The sequence below is a fragment of the Parastagonospora nodorum genome, assembly GCF_000146915.1.
Source record: "Parastagonospora nodorum SN15 chromosome Unknown scaffold_18, whole genome shotgun sequence".
NCBI classification, from domain to species: Eukaryota; Fungi; Ascomycota; class Dothideomycetes; order Pleosporales; family Phaeosphaeriaceae; genus Parastagonospora; species Parastagonospora nodorum.
In genome coordinates this window covers 41,503-61,650 of record NW_001884566.1, presented here as the reverse complement: position 1 = coordinate 61,650, position 20,148 = coordinate 41,503, and the positions used below count along the sequence as shown (strand labels likewise).

At 50.0% G+C, this 20,148-nt stretch overlaps 11 protein-coding genes across 11 annotated transcripts; 6 read left to right on the top strand and 5 right to left on the bottom strand.

The window, feature by feature from the left end:
• Positions 1 to 21: 21 nt before the first annotated feature.
• Positions 22 to 918, bottom strand: SNOG_10876 (hypothetical protein; the record flags this gene model as incomplete). The annotated part of the gene is made up of 1 exon (XM_001801082.1): positions 22 to 918. The coding sequence occupies one exon, from the start codon at positions 916 to 918 to the stop codon at positions 22 to 24; it is 897 nt and encodes a 298-aa protein (XP_001801134.1).
• A 1,634-nt stretch (positions 919 to 2,552) lies between these two features.
• SNOG_10875 (hypothetical protein) lies at positions 2,553 to 4,247 on the bottom strand (the record flags this gene model as incomplete). The annotated part of the gene is made up of 3 exons (XM_001801081.1): positions 2,553 to 3,395; positions 3,525 to 3,914; positions 3,963 to 4,247. 3 exons carry the CDS (start codon positions 4,245 to 4,247, stop codon positions 2,553 to 2,555), a joined length of 1,518 nt encoding a protein of 505 aa, XP_001801133.1.
• A 1,902-nt stretch (positions 4,248 to 6,149) lies between these two features.
• Positions 6,150 to 7,336, top strand: SNOG_10874 (hypothetical protein). The gene is made up of 5 exons (XM_001801080.1): positions 6,150 to 6,224; positions 6,277 to 6,387; positions 6,441 to 6,688; positions 6,738 to 6,876; positions 6,937 to 7,336. The coding sequence occupies exons 1-5, from the start codon at positions 6,160 to 6,162 to the stop codon at positions 7,178 to 7,180; spliced, it is 807 nt and encodes a 268-aa protein (XP_001801132.1). The 5' UTR covers positions 6,150 to 6,159; the 3' UTR covers positions 7,181 to 7,336.
• Positions 7,337 to 7,571: 235 nt separating this feature from the next.
• SNOG_10873 (hypothetical protein) lies at positions 7,572 to 8,942 on the top strand (the record flags this gene model as incomplete). The annotated part of the gene is made up of 4 exons (XM_001801079.1): positions 7,572 to 7,730; positions 7,798 to 8,061; positions 8,117 to 8,420; positions 8,491 to 8,942. The coding sequence occupies 4 exons, from the start codon at positions 7,572 to 7,574 to the stop codon at positions 8,940 to 8,942; spliced, it is 1,179 nt and encodes a 392-aa protein (XP_001801131.1).
• A 1,496-nt stretch (positions 8,943 to 10,438) lies between these two features.
• SNOG_10872 (hypothetical protein) lies at positions 10,439 to 11,100 on the top strand (the record flags this gene model as incomplete). The annotated part of the gene is made up of 2 exons (XM_001801078.1): positions 10,439 to 10,480; positions 10,552 to 11,100. 2 exons carry the CDS (start codon positions 10,439 to 10,441, stop codon positions 11,098 to 11,100), a joined length of 591 nt encoding a protein of 196 aa, XP_001801130.1.
• A 565-nt stretch (positions 11,101 to 11,665) lies between these two features.
• Positions 11,666 to 12,784, top strand: SNOG_10871 (hypothetical protein; the record flags this gene model as incomplete). Its single annotated transcript, XM_001801077.1, has 1 exon — positions 11,666 to 12,784. The coding sequence occupies one exon, from the start codon at positions 11,666 to 11,668 to the stop codon at positions 12,782 to 12,784; it is 1,119 nt and encodes a 372-aa protein (XP_001801129.1).
• Positions 12,785 to 12,901: 117 nt separating this feature from the next.
• SNOG_10870 (hypothetical protein) lies at positions 12,902 to 14,541 on the bottom strand (the record flags this gene model as incomplete). The annotated part of the gene is made up of 3 exons (XM_001801076.1): positions 12,902 to 13,490; positions 13,581 to 13,811; positions 13,862 to 14,541. 3 exons carry the CDS (start codon positions 14,539 to 14,541, stop codon positions 12,902 to 12,904), a joined length of 1,500 nt encoding a protein of 499 aa, XP_001801128.1.
• Positions 14,542 to 15,067: 526 nt separating this feature from the next.
• SNOG_10869 (hypothetical protein) lies at positions 15,068 to 16,172 on the bottom strand (the record flags this gene model as incomplete). Its single annotated transcript, XM_001801075.1, has 3 exons — positions 15,068 to 15,364; positions 15,420 to 15,650; positions 15,699 to 16,172. 3 exons carry the CDS (start codon positions 16,170 to 16,172, stop codon positions 15,089 to 15,091), a joined length of 981 nt encoding a protein of 326 aa, XP_001801127.1. The 3' UTR covers positions 15,068 to 15,088.
• Positions 16,173 to 17,618: 1,446 nt separating this feature from the next.
• On the top strand, positions 17,619 to 17,947 carry SNOG_10868 (hypothetical protein; the record flags this gene model as incomplete). Its single annotated transcript, XM_001801074.1, has 2 exons — positions 17,619 to 17,826; positions 17,898 to 17,947. 2 exons carry the CDS (start codon positions 17,619 to 17,621, stop codon positions 17,945 to 17,947), a joined length of 258 nt encoding a protein of 85 aa, XP_001801126.1.
• A 48-nt stretch (positions 17,948 to 17,995) lies between these two features.
• Positions 17,996 to 19,691, bottom strand: SNOG_10867 (hypothetical protein; the record flags this gene model as incomplete). Its single annotated transcript, XM_001801073.1, has 4 exons — positions 17,996 to 18,108; positions 18,193 to 18,816; positions 18,869 to 19,186; positions 19,295 to 19,691. The coding sequence occupies 4 exons, from the start codon at positions 19,689 to 19,691 to the stop codon at positions 17,996 to 17,998; spliced, it is 1,452 nt and encodes a 483-aa protein (XP_001801125.1).
• A 115-nt stretch (positions 19,692 to 19,806) lies between these two features.
• On the top strand, positions 19,807 to 20,087 carry SNOG_10866 (hypothetical protein; the record flags this gene model as incomplete). The annotated part of the gene is made up of 2 exons (XM_001801072.1): positions 19,807 to 19,871; positions 19,982 to 20,087. The coding sequence occupies 2 exons, from the start codon at positions 19,807 to 19,809 to the stop codon at positions 20,085 to 20,087; spliced, it is 171 nt and encodes a 56-aa protein (XP_001801124.1).
• Positions 20,088 to 20,148: the final 61 nt, after the last annotated feature.

The following is a 20,148-nucleotide window of genomic DNA, read 5'->3' as shown; positions in this document are numbered from 1 at the left end:
TTGCGTATGCACCTACGGATTTCAAAATGGGCTTGCAGTGTTCTGCTTGCGCTTGATCAACATCTTTTGCCAGGGCCAGCAAAACAGAAATTCATGAGCCATGATGCTCTTCGGCCTCTGCTTTCCATCCAGGAACTTGAAGTCATACTCTGTTAAAAGTTTCACAAAAACCATCTTGATGATCAGACTAGCAAAATAGCGTCCGGGGCATGCGGTCTTGCCGTAGCCAAAGTTCAGCGCTGTGGGTTCCGGCGTCGAGAAGAGATATTCCTCGCGTCTTGAGCTTTCGTTGAGTTGTTCTCGAAGTCGGTAGTTTCGAAGGCCGTCAAAAGTGGAAGGATCAGGTGCGTTCTCGGGGTCGTTCTCAATGGCGTATATGGGAAGGCACACGTACGTGCCTTCCTCGATGCGTAAGCCATTGGCAAAGGTATGAGTCTCCTTGAACAAACGCTTCATACCAAGAGTTGTTGGTGGAGACATCCGCTGTGACTCGCGCAGAACACTATCCAGTTTTCCAAGCTTATCGTACGAAGCTGGCGTCCAGGTTGGCTGATGAGCTTGCATGTCTGCGATCTCCGACTCGATTTCCCTTGCACACTGCGAATCTGCAGTAAGGTCGTACAATACGTTGACCATCCGGAGCAGGGTTGTATGAACGGAGGCCAGAGCAAGAAGAATTTCGACGTGAGCAAGAGTATCTGCGTCTCGGTCATGGCCTTTGGCTGTATCTGCAAGCCAGCTGAGGACATTCATGTCCTGCTCTGTAGTCTGTGGGCTCCACAGCCCGTCGTTGTTCTTCTGAATGAGTTCCTCAATGACAGGGCGAAGCAGAGCTTTTCCGGCATACAGGTAATTTTTACCACCCCAGAACGAAGGTAGAGCATAGCGAAGTGATGAGTGCATCCATGTCGGGAACATCCGGAGAACGACGATGGTGCGGAACACTGGTCTCAGATTCAGTTCTCTATGTTTGCTGGGTGTGAGCTGCGGATAGACTTACGGCATTCGGTGTAGTTGACTGACACATCAAGCCAAGTTTTGTTGCGGCACAACTCAGGCCCAACAAGAGCTCTGGCAGAAATCCTTGCAGATATCTTTGCAAGAACTTGGTATGGCTGGAACTCAGTCCAGTCGTCGCATGCTGGAAAATGTTCCTCTACAGCCGAGGACAGTTCAATCTCCAGAGCGGGCGTAAGTAGAGGTAGTCGTGGTGTAAGCTTACGCTGCACAATGGTGTGATGGAGTCGACTTTCGAGGATGAGATCAATTCCGGTATGTGGCCCGAGCAAGTCTTTCTCCAGAGCACCATGCGGACTTACGACAGTCGAAGGAAGTGAACTAAGCTCCTCCAAGACGTCTTGAGGCAAGATGACAATGTTTCCATCAATTCGTAGGATGCGAAACGCTCCATGCTTGAACTGTTTCACGATCAACGTTAAAACATCTTTTCGTGCGTCAATACTACACACCTTTTCGTAACCACTCTGCAGCAGATTTGTTGCGCTCGTGGCATATACCGCGTTGAGAACAATCCTAGGTAGATAAGTGGCCCAAGGGCCCAACTAATGGAATCTCAGATTGTGCGTCCCCCTTTCTCCATGTCTCGAAAGTCTCATAGGAAAAGTACAAGAAAATGATAGGTATCGCGCATGCCCACAGAAAGATGGGAGTACCATGCTCATAGATGTAGGTCGATAAGTACACAACAAGTGGGGTGTTGGAAGCCATATCTTAGTCCAGATTACTGCAAAGGATAATGTCAACGGTATCGATCGAAGCGAGTGTTCCTTTGGAATCTCAAGCTGTAGACTGATATATTGCTGACCAGCCAGAAACTCAGCGCGTAGCGGCAGTGGCGCACAGATCGACTTGTTTGGTCCCGAGAAGGTCTCGCTTACATTCGCTCAAAACAATGGAACCTTGGAAGGGGCACAGTCACGGTCCCCGAAAACCCACCCTTCGTGAACGAATGCGCCTCGCTAAGACAATCCAAAATTGAATTTGCTCAGCGAGCGGTTATCTTCGCGCCGATGAAGTCCTGCATGGTCCGGGCTGAAGTTCCAGCGCAAGGGCGGCATCGCTCCGTTCGCGAAGCCGGTTCCCTCGCGAATCAAGCAGGGAAGAGCGCCGCAGCCGTTACCACCTTGTGACTCGTATGAAGCCCTTGTAATTATCTCACATCATCCGGCTTACCCACCCTTTATCTGCCGGCACAAGTGACCAAGGCTCAGGCGGCGCCGGTGTGATCTGACCACTCGCGACTTGCTTTGCATGATTGATGGGTAACTGCATATTTGATGCAGAATTCTGCATGGGAATTCGGAGGCAAAGAAAAGTATCAAAGTTGGCTTTGCTAATCAGCAGCCTGGCAAATGATGTGCATGTATACGATCACGCACGCACACACACACACATACACACACACACACACACACACACGCACGCACACACAGTACGATTTGAACATTAAGGTAACTTCGCGAATCTTCGTGCACAATTCATAGAGCTGTGACAGCCAATTGCGTCTGAAAATTAATCCTATTCTAACCATATCAATAAGAAATACCCAAAACTTCCTTCTTCCGCCTAACAAGCATCTTTGCATTGGGGCTCATGAAGACGAATTCATGCATGACCTGGGTCGCTGGTCGTTTGTTTCCAATGAATGCAAACTCGTACTCATCCAACAACTTTACCAGTATTATTTTTGACACAATACTGGCAATAAACCTTCCGGGGCACGCCCATCTACCTGCTCCCCAACGATGATCATCGCCCTCAACACTTCTGAACGGTTGAGCACGGTGGCGCTCCAAATTACGGAAGGATCTCAATGCATCGTATTTTCTTGGGTCTGGAAAGACCTCTGGGTCCATGGCAATGGAGTGTCCTGAGGTCGTGATAAATTGGCCCTTCTTGAGCTGAAGACCACTGGAAAGAACGCAATCCTGTTCAATGTACCGACTGTACACGAGCAAGCTTCCCGGAGCCAGTCGTGATGTCTCTTTCATAGCTGAATCAAGTTTGTCGAGCCTGTTAAATGCACTCATATCCCATTTCCCCTGCACATCTTCGTGTACTTGGCAGATCTCCTCCTGGATGTCTTTGAGATATTCGGGGTGGTTGACTAAATCAGCGATGACGCCGACGACGAATGCAGCCGAACTGTATGTTCCGCCGGCAATCACAGAACCGACGAGACGAGTCAGCATGAAGGGATCCCGTTCTTCTTCTGTGCTCGCTTCTCTGATCATACAAGAGATTAGATCTGTGTTAACGCAGCGTGTCCCTATGTCCTCTTTTCGATGCTGCACATCTGGAATGACAAATCCTTCTAGCCTCTTCCAACTCCGTTCCAAGCGCCATTTGAAAGGTGTCAGCCATACGAGCACAGGCTGAAGGAAGCGTGGTATCAGCCGCATGACAAACATGATAGAAAATACTAGTAATACGGTCAGCATATGATCTAAGAGGGGTGTGCGGTCAAGCCCACTGTTCAATGTGTGTTCATAGCATAAGCGAACCAAGTCGGGATCGTCGCAGATGGGAGCACCAAAGGTGGTTAATGTGACAGCTTTGCTGATGAGGTGAACGACTTTGTTCACCGGCTCGACGGCCTGCCACTCTTCAGAGCTCTGTGGAAGTGTATCGGTGATGGTGTTTTGAACTCGATACATGAGATCGCCAAGAAGACTGGGCAGAGCGGGGGTCACTCGAGATAGGAGCATCTTTACGTGGTGATTTGTTTCCTTCACAACATCCATGCCGTTGAGATGACCCGTCAAGGATGAGGAGTGTGATTTTCTTGAACTGATGGCAGCTTGGGGAAGCTTGTTGAGCTCTCCAATGGCACTATCGGGAAGGACGATGATATCTGCATCTCCTCGAGCAAGACGATATGGCCGTCCTTTGTACTACGGAACTTAGTTATGGGGTTGCAAAGCAGACTTTGAAGACCTTACTTTTTCATAAGCATCATCCAGGATCTTATCAGACCAGAAAGCCCAGCGGATGCGGGAAAATAGTCGTGGTTCCAGCGCAAACTTGCGGTTGACAATAGGCAACCCGTCATTGTAGCTGAAATATTGATGAAGGGCATAGAGGACAGAACCAAACAAGCAGAGTGTGACAAAAATGGCAATAAGTGGCAGTTGCTGCCTTGCCACGGCAGAAAAATTGAGATTCTTGAAAGCCTTCATGGAAAGGATGAACAAGTCCAAAAGTTGAAGTTCCGTGTTGGCCGACATAATGTGCGTATCGATTTCCACTGGAGCGACAACAGCTTGAGGATTATAAGTCAGACGATAGGAGGACTGGCAGTCTCAGACACCAACAATCCATTGCGCTTGGATGTGGCACGGGTAAACATGTCACAGTCAAGGACTATTTTCGCCCGGAGACTTCAATCCAGAGCTGAAGTCAGCCTGGCCTGACAAGACGTCTATCTGAGCCACTGGTACACAGCAGATGTTACACTCACTCCAGATAACGATGTTGACTTGGCAAGGATCATCTCTTACCGCCAGGCGTAGCCCATCGACTGGGATCTTGGAGCTGCACCCCGGAAGTACACTGCATCCATGCAAAATGCAGCCAGTCACAAGACAGGAAATTAAGATCTTACGGAGTCCGAAAGATAGACTCCGGTCAGCGGCCAGTAAGCAAGATCAGTCTTTGTTAGCTTGTATGCATTCTTTCCAGCATTGAAATTGCACTTCTTGTACGCATCCAGCTAGTCTGCACAGTGGCTGTTCGAGGCAAATTACCCCAATATGTAAGTCACGCTGCATCCACGAAGTCTCCATCGCGGAATTACATATTGGCGTTAGCAGACATCCCGGGACTTCTGGGACTTTCTCGATCCTATGGTTAATTGAAATGCACGAAGGACTGTATGTGACAGGCCTCAGCATAAATTATTGTATAATTGAAAATGTAATCGCTATTGTGAGGCTAACTGGAAAAGCTCAGAAAGCTATTGACATGGCGAGGGCTGCCTCCACGCCCTCCAACCTCTCAAGTTATTGCAACAATATCCACGGCCAACGATTTCATAGCATACCTTTTGGTCTCATCTTCAATAGCTACACCGCAACCCCGAGGAGCACCGCCGTTGGTTGTTGCTAGTATGAGGGCATCTCTTTCCCCTTCGCAGCATGGTTTATGGCCAAATGCCACCACAATCTCTACATCCTTCCAATTTCCGCTGGCAGACGTCGCTTGGAGCGGGAGATTGTGTTGTTGACGAAAGCCGCGATCCATCCAACGGTGCGGAAGGATATGTAGGGGGCGGTCGGAGATTTGATTTCCTATGAGCCACCACATCTTGAATACGGACACTAATGACCTCCCCAGACAGATACAGTAAAATTCTGACGCCTTCCATGTAACATGTAGCCTGTACATAGCTTGTACCGCTGCCGTGCCCGCACTTGTAAAGTTGGTCCTGTGGAGCTGGTCGTCGCTTCTCAACCGAGTATAGCGCGATGGGACGATCTAAAAAGCACTGCCCTTGGCCGAACCACAAGGAACTTGTATATATTCAGTGGCTCGTGTCATGTCCTCATCCTATGCCAGACGTGCCAAACCATGAGCATTGAGTGTCACGTGTGCCCTGAGGTCGATTCCGCGGCACGGATTTAGAACATGGTTAACATAGTAGCGATCTACGTGATGAGGTGAGCTGACAGCATGAAATTGTGAAAAGGGCGCGCCTTGGCGGAAGCCACTTGTCCGGATCGGGTCACAACGGACGGTGAGCACTAGCTCAGACCGCCGCATCACGTGAGCCAAACACAACTCAGTCGTTTGCACTGCAGAGTCCTGAATGACAAGGAAGTATCTTTTGTGGAGTCGTTGTCGATTTGATCTGGCACCGTAAGTTGGCGGTTAAATCCATATTGAAACCTCGGTGTCCGAGTCCTGATTGAACTTCTCCGCCTAGACTGCGCCGCAGAGCTGCGGTAGGCAATCACTATGGAAGGACGGAGCTACGGAAAAGCTCCCAACGAAAGCGCTCTAACAAACACACAAAGTAGTTCCATGCCGCTGGTAACAAGACGCGACGCGATCAATATAAAGGTTTGAATTTCGCCTCAGCACAGGCGTCAGCTCCAATCTAGTCATCTTTCCATACCAAACCCCCACCACACCACCACCATGGCTGCACCCAAATCTGAAGAGTTGCCGTATCCTTTGAAGCGCAATGCGCTCGCTTCGACACGGTTCGTCTGCCTAAAGTCATGGAAATAGGGTCCTGGGACTAATTCATCATAGCCTCAACTTCAATCATTTCTGGATGAAGGGCCTTGCCGGTTACTTGCTGCATCCTGAGATACCAACAGATCAGGAAGGACTCCGCATTGCCGACCTTGGAGCAGGCACAGGGTACAATCTCAAGCTTTCCGCATAGCGCTGACCACGCCACTGACGCGTGACAGAATCTGGGTATCAGAGGTTGCTGCGGGTCTTCCAAACGCCGAGTTCGACGCAGTCGACATATCCGCCGACCAGTTCCCCCCAGAGCCGTTCCGTGCCCCCAACGTGCGGTTCTGGACCCACAACTGCTTCGAGCCCTTCCCCGACGAGTATCTAGGCAAATTCGACATTGTCAATGCCCGCTTCTGGTTATGCATTGTCAACGATGATGTGGCAGACAAACTCTTGGACAATTTCCTCACCCTGCTCAGTAAGCTTACTGCGTCTGTGTATGATGCCAAAGGCTTATTCTCGTTCAGAACCCGGTGGCTTTCTGCAGTGGTTCGAACCGCTGCCTGATACCGCGCGAGTGGTATCCCGCAACGGTGGAGCGCCACACCCTGCCTGCGATAGATTAGTAGAAACCTGGAAGAAGCCCACGGCCAGCAGTTCGTACGAGTAAGTGGTGCCAGCTCTCCCGCATCAACTAGCGTGAAACTAATCTGCGCATCTGTACAGGTGGGTTCATGCGCTCGCCGCACGGATTGAGCAGAGAGGCCTCGAAGTGGTGGCGGAAGACAAGCATAAGAATCCCGACTACTACCTGCCTATCGCAGCACAAACAGTTCTCCTGGGACTAGCCGAGTACCTCTACAAGGACCCTGCTATTGAGAAGTATCAGGAGTCGTTGGCCCAGGAGCACAGCAAGGGGTCCTATGTGGATGTTACATGGACCTGTGTTGTGGCACGCAAGGCTCTCTAAAGGGCGCGTTGCGAGACCCAACGAGTTGGTACGCTAGCTAGGGTAGATGATCCTTCGTCTTTGACGTGCCGCACACTTGCACAGAACATCATGGGGCGTCTTTCGGCTGGGATCAGCGTTTGCTTTATCCATCCAATCAAAATGTGTCTGTCAGCATTCTTCCATGTTGCCCATGTTGCCGTGCCGGTCGCTTCACCACCTTTTGCACTCAGCCCGCTTACGGGCCGGCGACCGTCGATGCTCTCCAGACGAGAGACTTGGCAGCGTCGGAGTCGTACAGCCATGGCACATGTTATCTTGCTTACCCACCAGGAGCCAATAATTTTCAAAGTTCCGCAAGGCTTCTTTGCTGGTGTCTAGTTCCTCTCACTTCCATCTCTTCAGCACCACCATGTCAACGCGCGTCCCATCCGTTATCACGACTTCACTGCTGGCTGTTAGCGTCGTATTTCCCGTCCTCAGTTTGTTCAGTGTCTTCCTGCGATGGGCCGCCAGGAGGAAGACGAAAGCCGGATGGCGTTTGGATGATTGGGTCATTGTGGCAACCTGGGTGAGTCTCTCAAAGAGGCTTTCGTTGTTGGCCAGAACAAGAATTTGTAACACTGACACGACCCTAGATCATCACCGCAGGTGTTTCTATCATCATATGGGCATCCATCGATGGTATAGGCATAGACTATCTAAAAGTTGATCCCAAGATAGGCGCCAAGCGGTCAGCTACTTGCGTTTGGAGTCTCACACTCTTGATGCAAGCTGCTCTCGCGACCGTTAAGATCGCCGTCCTGCTATTTTACATGCGCATCTTTGAGTCACCTAGATTTATCATGGCAGCATGGGTTGGAATTGGGATCGTAAGCGCATGGGGTATTGTCGCAGTAGTTGTAAGTTACCCTCCATCTCGACTCAAATACGCGGCCTCACATATGTCCTTCAAAGTGCCATGCCATCCAGGGAGATCCGATATCCTCGTCTTGGAGTGGCGGTGGTACCTTCCGCATGGATCCGGTGATGCTTAGTTTGGCGCGTGCTGGTAGCTCTTTGGCCCTGGACATTGTCATTCTAGCCTACCCGATTCCCAAAATCGCGAAGCTACACATTCCCCCCCAGCGGAAGGTTGCCGTCACCTTGATTTTTGCGCTTGGTGGTTTCTGTTGCGTTGCCGCTGCTGTGCGTCTCGCGTTCGTCAAAAAGACAGTTGCATTAGGAGCGAAGTCGAAAGCGAGTGGATTTGCAGCTATCGGTATGTTTTCAGATGATCGAACGAGTCACTTGACTCTATGACCTCGTAAATACGCTGACACTGTTCACAGCGACTCAATCCCAAACACTTATCTGGTGCATCATCGAGCCCAACTGCTCCATCATCGCAGGGTCGCTTCCCTGCTACGGTCCTCTCGCTCGTGGTCGAGCGCCCGAATCGATTATACGATCGGTTAGATCCGTTATATCTCTGGCAAGCGGAGGGTCAAACCGCAGCAACAACTCCAACCGTAGCAATCATTCCAAGCCATATGTCAACGGCCAGGGAGATGGAGTAACAGTGAATAAAGGTGCCAAGACCATCAGCGACAGCGAAATCGAGCTCAACGAAATGAGCAGGACGACCGATAGTATCGATGGCTCTGTCCGAGAATGGGAACACACGGGTGGTCATACTGATGCCCATATTGATTCTAGCTCGACGCAGACTCCCGAGGAAATTCATCCGGATGGGATCAAAGTCACTCGGACATATGCAACAACAGGTCACGATCAGGTGTGATCAACTTTCTGCAGCCACTTAAAAGTCATGTTTCCTAGGGATGTACGGCGTTGTATGGAGGTTTACATGTTGTAGACGAAGAAATGGCAACAGTTCTTCATACCCTAGAAACTCATCTTATTACTCGTGTCAGGAAGTGATTATTGACTGTTCACGGCAGATGTCACCTGCCAGATGCAGGCAATGCCTCCGCTCCTGTCTTGGCTCACATACTGGGGGAGAACGACCGCAAGATATCTCAAGAATCCTGCGCATCGTATCGACCTCTCCAAATTTTGCTTGCCCTATGCTACATCTTGTGGCTAAAACGCGACGAGTACCGCCGAATTACCTTGACTAGCCCGCGATAGCACAGGGCGGGTGTTCCCTCGCACCATGTCAACGGCGCCCTAAACTCGCCCCGTTGCGGCCCGTGGGGCCCACGCGGGACGATCGCAATTTAATTTTCAACCATCGACACGTTCCTCTCCTGCGCGACGAGGGCTGCACTTGATGTCATAATACGCGCGATGTGACATTGATAAAGCCTGGTCGCTTGCTGTGATAACTTGGCTCGGCGCAAGAGAGCTTCCCGCGGTTCAGGTCTCGCCATGAATCGTACGCACTGCCATCGTGGAGACGGCGAAGATCTATATCACAGCTGCATAACTAGCTACGCAGGATGTGGATTTGAGTTCTGGTACTGCATCATAAAACTGAACGTTAAGCTTTGCAAACACCAGGCCCGAACGAAACTGAAAAGGCCTCCCCTGTTTTATTGGGTTGGGTTGAGCTTATGGGCCGAATTCTTATCTTTGTTCCGTCACTTTTAGAGCAATATGAGCGTTGGCACTCACGCAGCGTATCGTTCAAACATGCCCATATGTCACTCGAAGATGTGACATGCCGATTTACATCACGTTGGCACATTGAAGTGTCTAAGAAAGAGAACAGCCATGAATATCCGTCAGAGCAATCCTTTATCGTTGCTACATCGTCAACTACCCGCGACAACGCGACTTCAACACCAAAACTCCTGAAACTCACCATCGATTTGGTTCACAACTGCCAGTGGGTCTGTCGTAGCATGCCATCGAAGACTGGCACAACATCAGCAGCAGGTGGCTCTTTGGCTACTATTGCTGAACTCGTTGAGCTAATCATTCTGAATCTCGGATACCACGACATATTGCGGGTTTGCCTCGTCTCTCGATTCTGGTGTGCAATCATTCGCAACTCCCAAAAGCTACAGAGGGTACTTCATAAGCTACCAACGCCGACAGGCGTCGACCTCAATCCTCATTTTGAGCCCGGGAGTGTCGAATCTCGCAATTCTCTCGTTCCGCAGGAAGTTCATGCTGGCCAGCCTATTCTTAACCTTTGTGAGCAACTCACGGAGTATTTTCTGGAAGAAATGAGGCCTGAAACCTCGCACGCCATGCTCGCAGAGTGTTACAAGAGGTATAACAACAAACGGTTCCGGTATAGATTTTCATGCAGGAATATACGCCGTCCCGATGGCTGGCCGGGAGGCTTCAAGGAGATTTTCTGCTATATTTGTGAGTGCTTTCACACTCAGTTTAAATTCGAAAATCTGCATCCTCTACTTGCTGAACTTGAAGATGTTCAGATCTGTTTTCGTGGCCAAGTGTCGCACATCCTCTTCACGGCGAATACCAGGTATGACCCAAAGTTGCCAAGATCCTGCTTCGACCATATCATTGCCGACTTCAGGGAACTTGCAACGCTTTTGACAAACGCACGCGACATCATGGACCATAACCAACTACACAATGATCTTCTCACGCGTCCGCTGAGTACGCGCCTCGTGAGTGCGACGGGATTGAACATCGCCGAGAATATGTGCGGCATCACCCTGGGCGAAGCCATACCTCTGCTCATCAAGGCTTTGTCTACTGCGTTGGAGCGTAGGCAAAGGTCACTCGTGGCACAAGTGGCAGAGATGGTAAGAACCGATTTCAGCCCATCATTTGAGTCGGCGTACCAGATGCAGACTTTTTCCATGCAGCCAGTACATTATGCGGCTTTTCCAACGGAGGCGGACTGGAATGATCATAAAGCAGACTTTCCGAACATTCTTTCGATGTTCAAGGATGCCGTGAGAGAGACGGGCTTGGTGAAGGATGCGGCGGAAATGGAGCATGATCCTGTTCAGTAATTTTAGTGCCTTGAGAGAAGAAAATATTTATCTCATTTGACTTGTGTTGTTGTATGAGGTCATCTCTCATGTGAAGGGAGTACGCTGCGATCCGCTATCAGTAGTGAAGGACAGGGATCAAAACAGCAAAATCATTGGCAATGGGACTCGGTGAGAAAGTAGGATGCGCTATGTAGGAACCATCTATATACTTGCCAAGATTCACATCTTCTAGCGCGATATTTTCCAGCTATTACATCACGTGGGTATTGTCGCCCATGATGCGCATTCTTGCAAAGACTAATGTACATGGGTAGTCAATTTCAGTATTTCGTTATACTGACTGTATTTTTTCTTGAAGGGGGAAGTGATCGGAATCCGTGGTGATGATTCACTAAACTCTGGCTGTGATCAAATTTGTCCACGCTTCACCGATGCACGACTGTGTCTTGCAAATATTACATAATTGAAGACGGCAGAGTTAGTCCGACGAGGATAAATATCAATCCTTACGGCTCTTCTTGAACCCTGACAGAAGCAGTCTCTGTCATATCCATTACCTTTGATCCAGCATTTGATTCTGATAATGTCGCAAGAATCACGAGCCCTAGCCGTGAAACACTCACCATTTCCCCAGATTATAGAGGTTGTGGAACAGGTGCTTCTCTGTCTCGACCACACATGCATAACACGAGCCACCGCAGTATGTAGCTTTTGGAAGAACTGTGTCGCGAACTCCCAACCACTGCTACGCAAGACCCTCAAGCTACCTTACCACCCATCAAAAGACCCAAACCCAAACTTCCACGATCTTATCGAAGAATCCAAAAACGCAGTCATACCATACGGCAAATTCAGGGGAGACAATCTCTGGCAGAGAGTTCGCGAGTTCGAGGACAACTGGATTGACGACATGCACAAAATGACGGATGAGGAGAGAGGGGAACAGCTCGAACTTGAATCAACCCTGAATACCAACTATTGTTGGAGAATGAAGAATATACGCGATGGTTTCCAAGGCGTTCGTTTCCCTGATGGCTGGCCCATCGGACTGCGAGAACTGCACTGCGACTTGTGTGAGAAGTGGCACGCCGACTTCCGACACGAGAATTTGCATCCGCTTCTCCAATTCTTGGATGACATGAATGTGTGCTTTCGCGGATATGGAACGCAACTCCTCTTCTGCTTCCACCCTCTCGACTCCGAAAGGTCGGGTACGGCTCCCGAAAGCTGCTGGAAGCACGCCGGCGAAGAGGCTGTTTGCTTTGCACAGCATCTGCAAAAAGCTCACAAAGCCGTCGAGATTGGTAGCGTGGCCAAGGACCTCTGGCTTCGATACCCTGCCACAAAACTTGTTCTAGGTAACAAAGTCATCGTCGAAAACGCGAATGGTCTTACCCTGGATCAAGTTGTACCATTCTTATCTACCATATTTCGATTCATCATCATCGCCCTCCGCAATCGATGTCACACATTTAAGGTAAAGAAACCCAAGGTCAGAGATGAAAGTATAGAAAACATGATTGCGAACTATCCGACACGCGAGGATTGGGACAAGCACATGGATTCATTCTCGACGACCCTTACTGACGACTGGGAAACGGCACTACGCAAAGTGGATTCAATCATGGTTGATGTCGCGATTTGGGAGCCGGTTATGGAAAAGGAGATTGAACTGGAGGATTGGGACTACTGGAATATGTAGTGTGTCTGTAAACTTTGTACTTAGATTTTCGTTTGATGAAGCCAATCGGAAATTGCAGTGACTCCATTAGCAATCATGAAACCCAGCTACACTATTAATTTGCATTTTCTTGCCGTCTTAGTACGTGTAGCGGAAGCTTTCTTCCTCCTGAATCAACCCTCTCCCCTCGTCAGCCGCGCGATTTTTCCTCCTGAAATGTAAGAACATGACCGCACACAAGATGATCAGCAAGAATTGTGTAGCTACCGCGCACCACACACCGGTCCGGTATGTCGGATATTCTTTCTGCATGAACGTCGTGCTGGCATATATGCCCCCAATCGCCGCGAACACAAACTGCACGCCATTTGCGACGCTTCTCCGAGAATTACTGCGCACATTGTTGGACTGGAATGCAATGATGGTTGGCAAGTTAGCATTACAGCCGCTGACTCCGAGGAAGACGCCGAAGTAGCGCGCACCGGAATTTGACGAATATGCTGTGATGAGAAGTCCGACAAAGGTGACGGCAGCATTCATCAGCATCCATGGCATGCGAAGGCGGGTACGGTCTGCAAGCCATGCGCATCCGACGGTCCAGAAAATACTGACGAGGTACGGAGGTGCGCAGAGGAGAAAGACAAGCGCCGTACTGTTAACGATTGTGCCGAGGATAATCTGAATGAAGTATGCGAAGGCGTAGATGGGTGCGGAGCATGTGAGGAACCTGCAAGTCAATTGTTAGCAACATGGGTTAAATTTTGCCCGTCGACTTGCGCCACAACGAAGAACGTTTGTGAATGCATTAGAAACTCACATTAACCCGTATACCCAGAGCTCCCAATTCGCAACGTGGATGCGGAAGTTCGCCCACGTGAGCTTGTCTGGCTTCGAATCACGTCTATCGCGGTCGATTCGGTCCAACACAATCTCTAGTTCGCGCTGAGTGAAGCCTTGGAGTTTGTTGCTGGCTAGCATCGAGTCGGGGAAGCCAATGACGAGGAAATATCCGATTATCGCGATGCCGATTGTCGCCGCACCTTCAACACTACAGTTTCTTAGCTTTCAATGATTGCCGGGGATGACTGCATTGCTCACATGAAGATCCATCTCCATCCCGCGATGCCATGTACATCATCTAGCTTGACGATTGCCCACGCCAAAATGTTGCCAAACGCCGACACGAAGAGGTTGATGAGGTACCACCAACTCATACGCTGCTGGATCTCAAAGCGTTGGTACCACGTACTCAGCAGAAACATGCAACACGGCAGAAAGCCAGCTTCAAGAACTCCGATCAACATCCTGCATACAACTATCAAGCGCCAGTCGTTCACCCAGCCCATGCCGAGCATGACGATTCCCCAGCCAATCGCGAGGCCATTGAGCAAGTTCTTCGGTCCAACAGGTCGGAGCAACAGTGTCGTAGGCATCTCAAATATGCAGTAGGTGACGAAGAAGACAAGCAGTGCGATGGAGTAGCGATCGCCAATATCGAAGCGCAAGTCTGTGTTCATGCCAGCGACACGAGCGTTCGAAAGGTTTACACGGTCGAGGCCGGCAACAGAGTAGAGCAGTCCAAGGATGGGAATCAGGCGCAGGTCGACTTTGCGCAGGACTTTTGCTTCCAGTCGCTTTTGCTCTGGGGAGATGTCATCTTCGTGAATGTAGTGGCGTTCATTCTTCTCGAATCCTGTCTTCTCATCGATGGTTTCCATCTCTTTTGGCTCTGTTTTCTCAGTCGCGAAAAGCTGTGAGCGATTTGAGATTGTAGACATGATTCACTCAGGTGTATCGTGATGTATTCGTTCTAGAACCGGAGGCAGCCCTAAGAGTCAGCGTCCACCACCCTTGCAGCACGGTAGCTAAGTTTAAATCACTAAACGACTGCTAGGAGGATCCAACACCGGGAAGTATAACGGCGACTCAATGCTCCAACACGAAACATTGCACACTCCCGCCAAATATCGTCATGAAGGCATTACAGGGCTTATATCCGCCTTGGTACTGCAATAGTGCAGCAAGCGCCAGCGACTCTGCCAATGACATGGAATTTTCGCGAAGTGTATGGCTATGCTTACGTAGATTTAAACGCCATAGCCTGACTTGATGAGGAGATGCGGCGCCCGTGGGGTTGTGCCGAACACTAACTTAAAGGACATGCGGATTTCGATAGCCGGTGTTGACGGCTACATGCATGCGACAAGCTTGATACTGAACCTTAACAATGGTCGTCAAGGGCACCACATTCGAAGGTTCCGAGTCAGAATTATTTTGCAGTGAAGTTCTATGAGACAGGTGTGCCCAAGGACGATTCAGTTTATTCTAGGTTTCTGGTACTTCGTCTGCCCAAGGTATAGAGGATTGCGCGCCCGCCTTTTGTACGGTCATTGAGGCAGCGCGATTGGCATGCGCTATAACTACATCGAGATCAAAGTCAGCGCCCTGGGACATTGATTTCCATCGTGCTACTGAGACAGTGTATGCTCCTGCGAAAGTGTCGCCTGCGGCAGTCGTATCGACTACTTTGACCTTGCGCGCCGGTACTATGTGGCCATCCTGCGAGGCCGATTGTTGCTTCGAAGTCTTGTAGAAGACGCCCTGCGCATGGTCAGTCTTGAGGTTTGCCATAGACCAGCTCTGGCCATGTGCTTACTTCGCCGCCTAGGGTAATGATGACATTCTTGACACCTCGAGCGATGAAGACAGCGGCAACCTCGTTCCAATTTGTTGGATTTTCGATGCCTGAAAGGATGGCGGCCTCTGTCTCGTTGACAATGAGATGGCCCAAGCCCTGATAGGCTTCTTCGGGCAGTGGGATCGCTGGTGCCGGGTTGATGATTGTCTCAACGCCCTTTTGCCGTGCGATCTTCATGTTGTGCAATACCTTGTACCGTCAACGCCCTGGTTTGGCCCCACTGTGAAGATAACTTACGACTTTCAGTGGTAGCTCGAGCTGAAAGAGAGCCACACTTGCGTCCGCATCGACCAAGTCCTTCTCTTCGACATCATAATTTGCGCCCGGACAGAACATGATCCTGTTCTCTCCTGTGGTAGTCTCGACTGTAATGACTGCAACACCTGTCTTCTTGCCCTTCATAATCTGGATGCTGTCCGTCTTTAGGCCATCGGCTTGCAATGCCTTCAAAAAGCCCAAATGGAATTCATCGTCTCCAACAGCGCCAACCATGCGCACTTCGACATCGGAAGCCGCACTAGACGATGCTTGCTGTTGAGTGCGAGAGAGGCGTGCACACGCGACGGCCTGGTTCGCGCCTTTTCCTCCCCAGCCGATGTTGAAAGATTCACTTGTCAAGGTCTCACCGGCCACAGGTACTCGTGGAGTACGTGTAACGAGGTCAACATTGAGAGAACCAATAACGGAAATGACAGCGGGTTTGGAGGACATGTTGATGCAAGGCAAGCTGCATGCGCAAGGGTGGGGTGTTTCAATGTCGTGGTTCGAAGTTGAGTTTTGGCGCTAATAGGTTGCCTTGGGCATCGGCTTCCCGATTCCGGCTCGCCGGTAGTCGTAACAAGTGCGCTGTTGCAAAATTCTCCATCTCCATCCTTCAAACATCGTCCGTTGCCTTGTAAACCATTAACGAGAAGCATCAAAATTGCGTCATGGATCAATGAGCAAGCCTACACAATCGGCCTGCCAGTCTAGTTGGACGTATGCGCTGTGAAATCAGCCAGCAACCTTCCTGAATCCACACAGAACTTCGAACGATATCCAGAAACAGCTTGTGGCAATACTCACCGACTTTCCGGCTTGGGCTATCAGCTCAATGATAAAGAAGGCGAATACACTGGACATGCATGAGAATCCAAAGCTGTGTGTGATAGCCTTGCTGCGCCACAACACCACCCGAGCAGCTGCAGGCTCTTCGGGTGCGTCTTTGCTGCGCCCACCGGCGCAACATATACCGTGATATGCCAGAGCCATTCCTAGAATCTTTGCAATATCTTGAGTCCCTCAACATGGCACAACTTACATCATTGGCGATAACGACAATCATCACAAGTTGGCTCGTGGTGGGGCTAGCTTTCCTTTCCACCATCATGCACTTAGTGTGGCTGTTGCGCATCAAGAAAGGGAAACCAGACGCTTCAGATATATGCGTCTGGCTTGCGCTTCTATTCGGTATCATTCTAGTCGCTCAGACGACATGGGCTGTGGTGGACGAAGGTAGTGGGAGACATCAGTGGGATATCTCGCAGCAAAACGTCTTCGCGGTTGCAAAGGCAAGAGCCATAGTACAGGATTGGAGCAAGATATTAATACAATGATAGTCTTTGATCGCAAACGAAGTCTTGTGGTCCATCTGTGGGGCCTTGATTCGCGTTTCTAGCTGTTGCTACATGAGAAGGATTTTCGGGAAGGTGTCGGCCAATCTTCGCCACTTCATCGCCACTATCTTGTGCCTTTGTATAGGTCACGGACTTTCTTCCGTACTGGAAATATGCTTGATTTGCCGACCTCTAGCGATGCAGTGGAGTCCAGATGTGAAAGGACTCTGCGGTAACCAAACTGCATCGTTCACAGCACTAGAGGTGTCGGGATTAGTACTGGACGTTTGCATACTCCTTGCACCACTACCAAGCCTTACTAGTCTCCGATTAGAGAGGGCAAGGAAATGGGCGCTCATATTCATCTTCGATGCTGGTGCTTTGTAGGCAACCCCTAAGCTTCTGAAACGATTGTACTCACCATTCTGCCAGGCTGCTCATCGTCACAGCGCTTCGACTGAAGGCTCTTCACCTTGCGGTTTCCATCGACTACACTTACTCTAAAAGCTATCTAGGCTTATTATCATCTATCGGCTGCATGCTAGGAGTCGTGTTTTGCAACATGACCGCTCTTCCGGGCGTCTGGAGAGTTATGGTAGAGTGTTTCCGCAAAATTGCAGTTCTACAAAAACAGGATCTTCAGCCGCAGATCAAAATCCTTAGTGGGATCGAGGGAGAGCAGGATGACCACGATGCAGCTCAAACCTTTGAGCACGAAAATGCTTCCTTCCAGTCCTTAAAAGAGAAACATGAACAACATGCGACAACATGTGAGCGATGCAAGTAGGAGGGTGGACATTGTCACTCATCGGCAAAATGAGTCCATATTTGTAGTTGACAGCTTCACAAGGCTCAGTATCAAGTACATCTCCTGATTGCGACGACTGTTGATCGATGGGAGGGGCACCATATTAGCTCGCTGCACTTACGGCTTCAATATCAAGCCTCCTTTCGAGGCCCAACGAAGACATACCGTCCCCTTACAAGATAGTCAACGCTTGCAAAGCACAACACAAAGAGAAAGATGGGTCCAGCATAGTTCATGGTGGCCGCTGTAAGTGGCAAGCTGGTCGGCAAGGCCATAAACGGGATCAACAAGGTTGCGTAGCAAACAGCACAAATATTGACCAGCATACCCCATTTTCCCAGGTTCCATGGGCCAAAGATAAGCAGCTCTTCGGATATCATAGCATAGCTAGCCTCTGAATTGTATATCTTGTCTTTGACGCGGAGACGCATAGAGATAAGACAGGCGATAGGGATGATGTATGATGCATATAACGAGATTGTCGTCAGCGAGAGAATGGCATTCAGCGCCACCGTGGAGCCAATGTTGATCAATGACAGCAAGAGAATGACGCCGCAGAAGAGGTTCACCGCACGAACAGGGATTCGCTGGTCCGTTTCAATGCGCTTGAAGTAGTTCGAAAATGGTAATCCGTCGTCTCGAGCGAACGCCCAGGTAAGCCGGCTCACGCTTGCAATGTCTCCAAACATGGCCCCAAAATTCGTGGTAAGGATGAAGGCCATGATGGCTGTTGCACTTGCCCGACTCCGTGTCGTTTGTAGTAGAATCTCAATCAATGGATAGCCGGTGGATGTATGGAGAACTGCTGCAAAGTCGGAGATGCCGAACAAGCAGATGATTGCAAAGATCCAAGCCATTGGACCATTGATTAGTACTGTCCAGATGATGACCTTTGGTATGACATGCGCACTTCGTTCAGTCTCTTCTGAGAGGTGAATCGCGCCATCGAAGCCTGCGCAATCATCAGAACAAGGCTTCGGAGACGTTTCATCTCGCTGACCTACCAACAAATGCAAAGATCGCGGGTAACAGTCCAACGAACCATGCGACTCCATTGCTCTTCCACCCGGTTTGATTGACGAAACCGGTGAAGACAAATTCGGCGCTCGCATTGCGGCCCATGATCAGCATAACCAAGAAGAGAGCAAGAAACATCAATATGTGCAATGTGCCCATGAACATTTCAAGTACTGGAAGAAGTTTGATCGTCCACATGTGCTGGAGGTACGCAACTAAGACGATGGCCCACATTATCAGTGTGGTGTGCCACCGCTCGATGACATAGCCCGGATTGTTGAGTTTCACGATCCCTTGCAATTGGCCTGCTATCAGAAAGCACAAAGATGCGCCCGTGGCTTGCCAAGCAAAGATGGTGACCCAGCCTAGGAGGCATCAGTGAAATTTGTCTCGTACACCTTGGAACCGCCTACCTTGGATGAATGAAACGACGACTTTTAACTCCTTTGGCGCAAACATGTACGACCAGTGCATTTGCGCACCGGAAATCGGACACATACTCGCCATCTCTGCTATGCTTGCTGCGCAAGCGAGGCTTCCCATGAATGTGAAGATTAGGCCGTAAATGAGACTCGAGGAGCCACCAGCAGTCATGCTAACACCCAATGACATGCCAAGTGCTTCCCAACTCGAAAGCAGAGTGATGGACAGCCCAAAGATTGAGAACACGTTGAAGCGGCGCTTGAGTTGTTGCAGTTTGCCCATTTGCTCCATCACCTGTCTGTCCTCGGAAGACTGACTGCGGCTGTCACTGTCGGGGCCATCGCTGAGGATGCGGGGTGAAACATGTGCTAGAGTCTTTTCAGCCATTTTCTAGTATTTTGCTAGCCGTCGAACTTGGCTCGAGGTGATCCACGATGCAATCGTAAGCGTTGAGACGGCGCGAGAGGGGGGCGGCGCAAGAATATACTACAAAACAGTTGAGATGTACTCAATCGCGCTGGCCTTTGGTCAAGTAGTGCTTATCCTGCACTATGTGTGGTCGGTAAGGTATGTACGGCATGGTCGTACGGCGTTGCGGAAGAAGCTAATTGTATACCCGGTACACTCGTACGTCGAACAGGACTTCACCGCTCGCGACATGTAGACCGCTGTAATAGGCTACTCGAGTCTGCGCGCGATTTATCAGCAAGTTGGGCCCAACCACACCAAGGTGATGTCCGCAAGGCCATTCAACGCGAACTCCACCCTGAGGTCTTTGCATGATACTTGCTTCCAAGCGAGCGTCAACGGTAACACTCATGCATAGTAGTCGAGACTGTCGTGG

Bases quoted from the DNA above. Each gene is read 5' to 3' on its own strand.
- SNOG_10874 (XM_001801080.1), top strand. From the start codon at position 6,160: ATGGCTGCACCCAAATCTGAAGAGTTGCCGTATCCTTTGAAGCGCAAT. The intron at 6,225-6,276 runs GTTCGTCTGCCT...AATTCATCATAG, and splicing joins AATGCGCTCGCTTCGACACG to CCTCAACTTCAATCATTTCT. The intron at 6,877-6,936 runs GTAAGTGGTGCC...GCATCTGTACAG, and splicing joins ACGGCCAGCAGTTCGTACGA to GTGGGTTCATGCGCTCGCCG.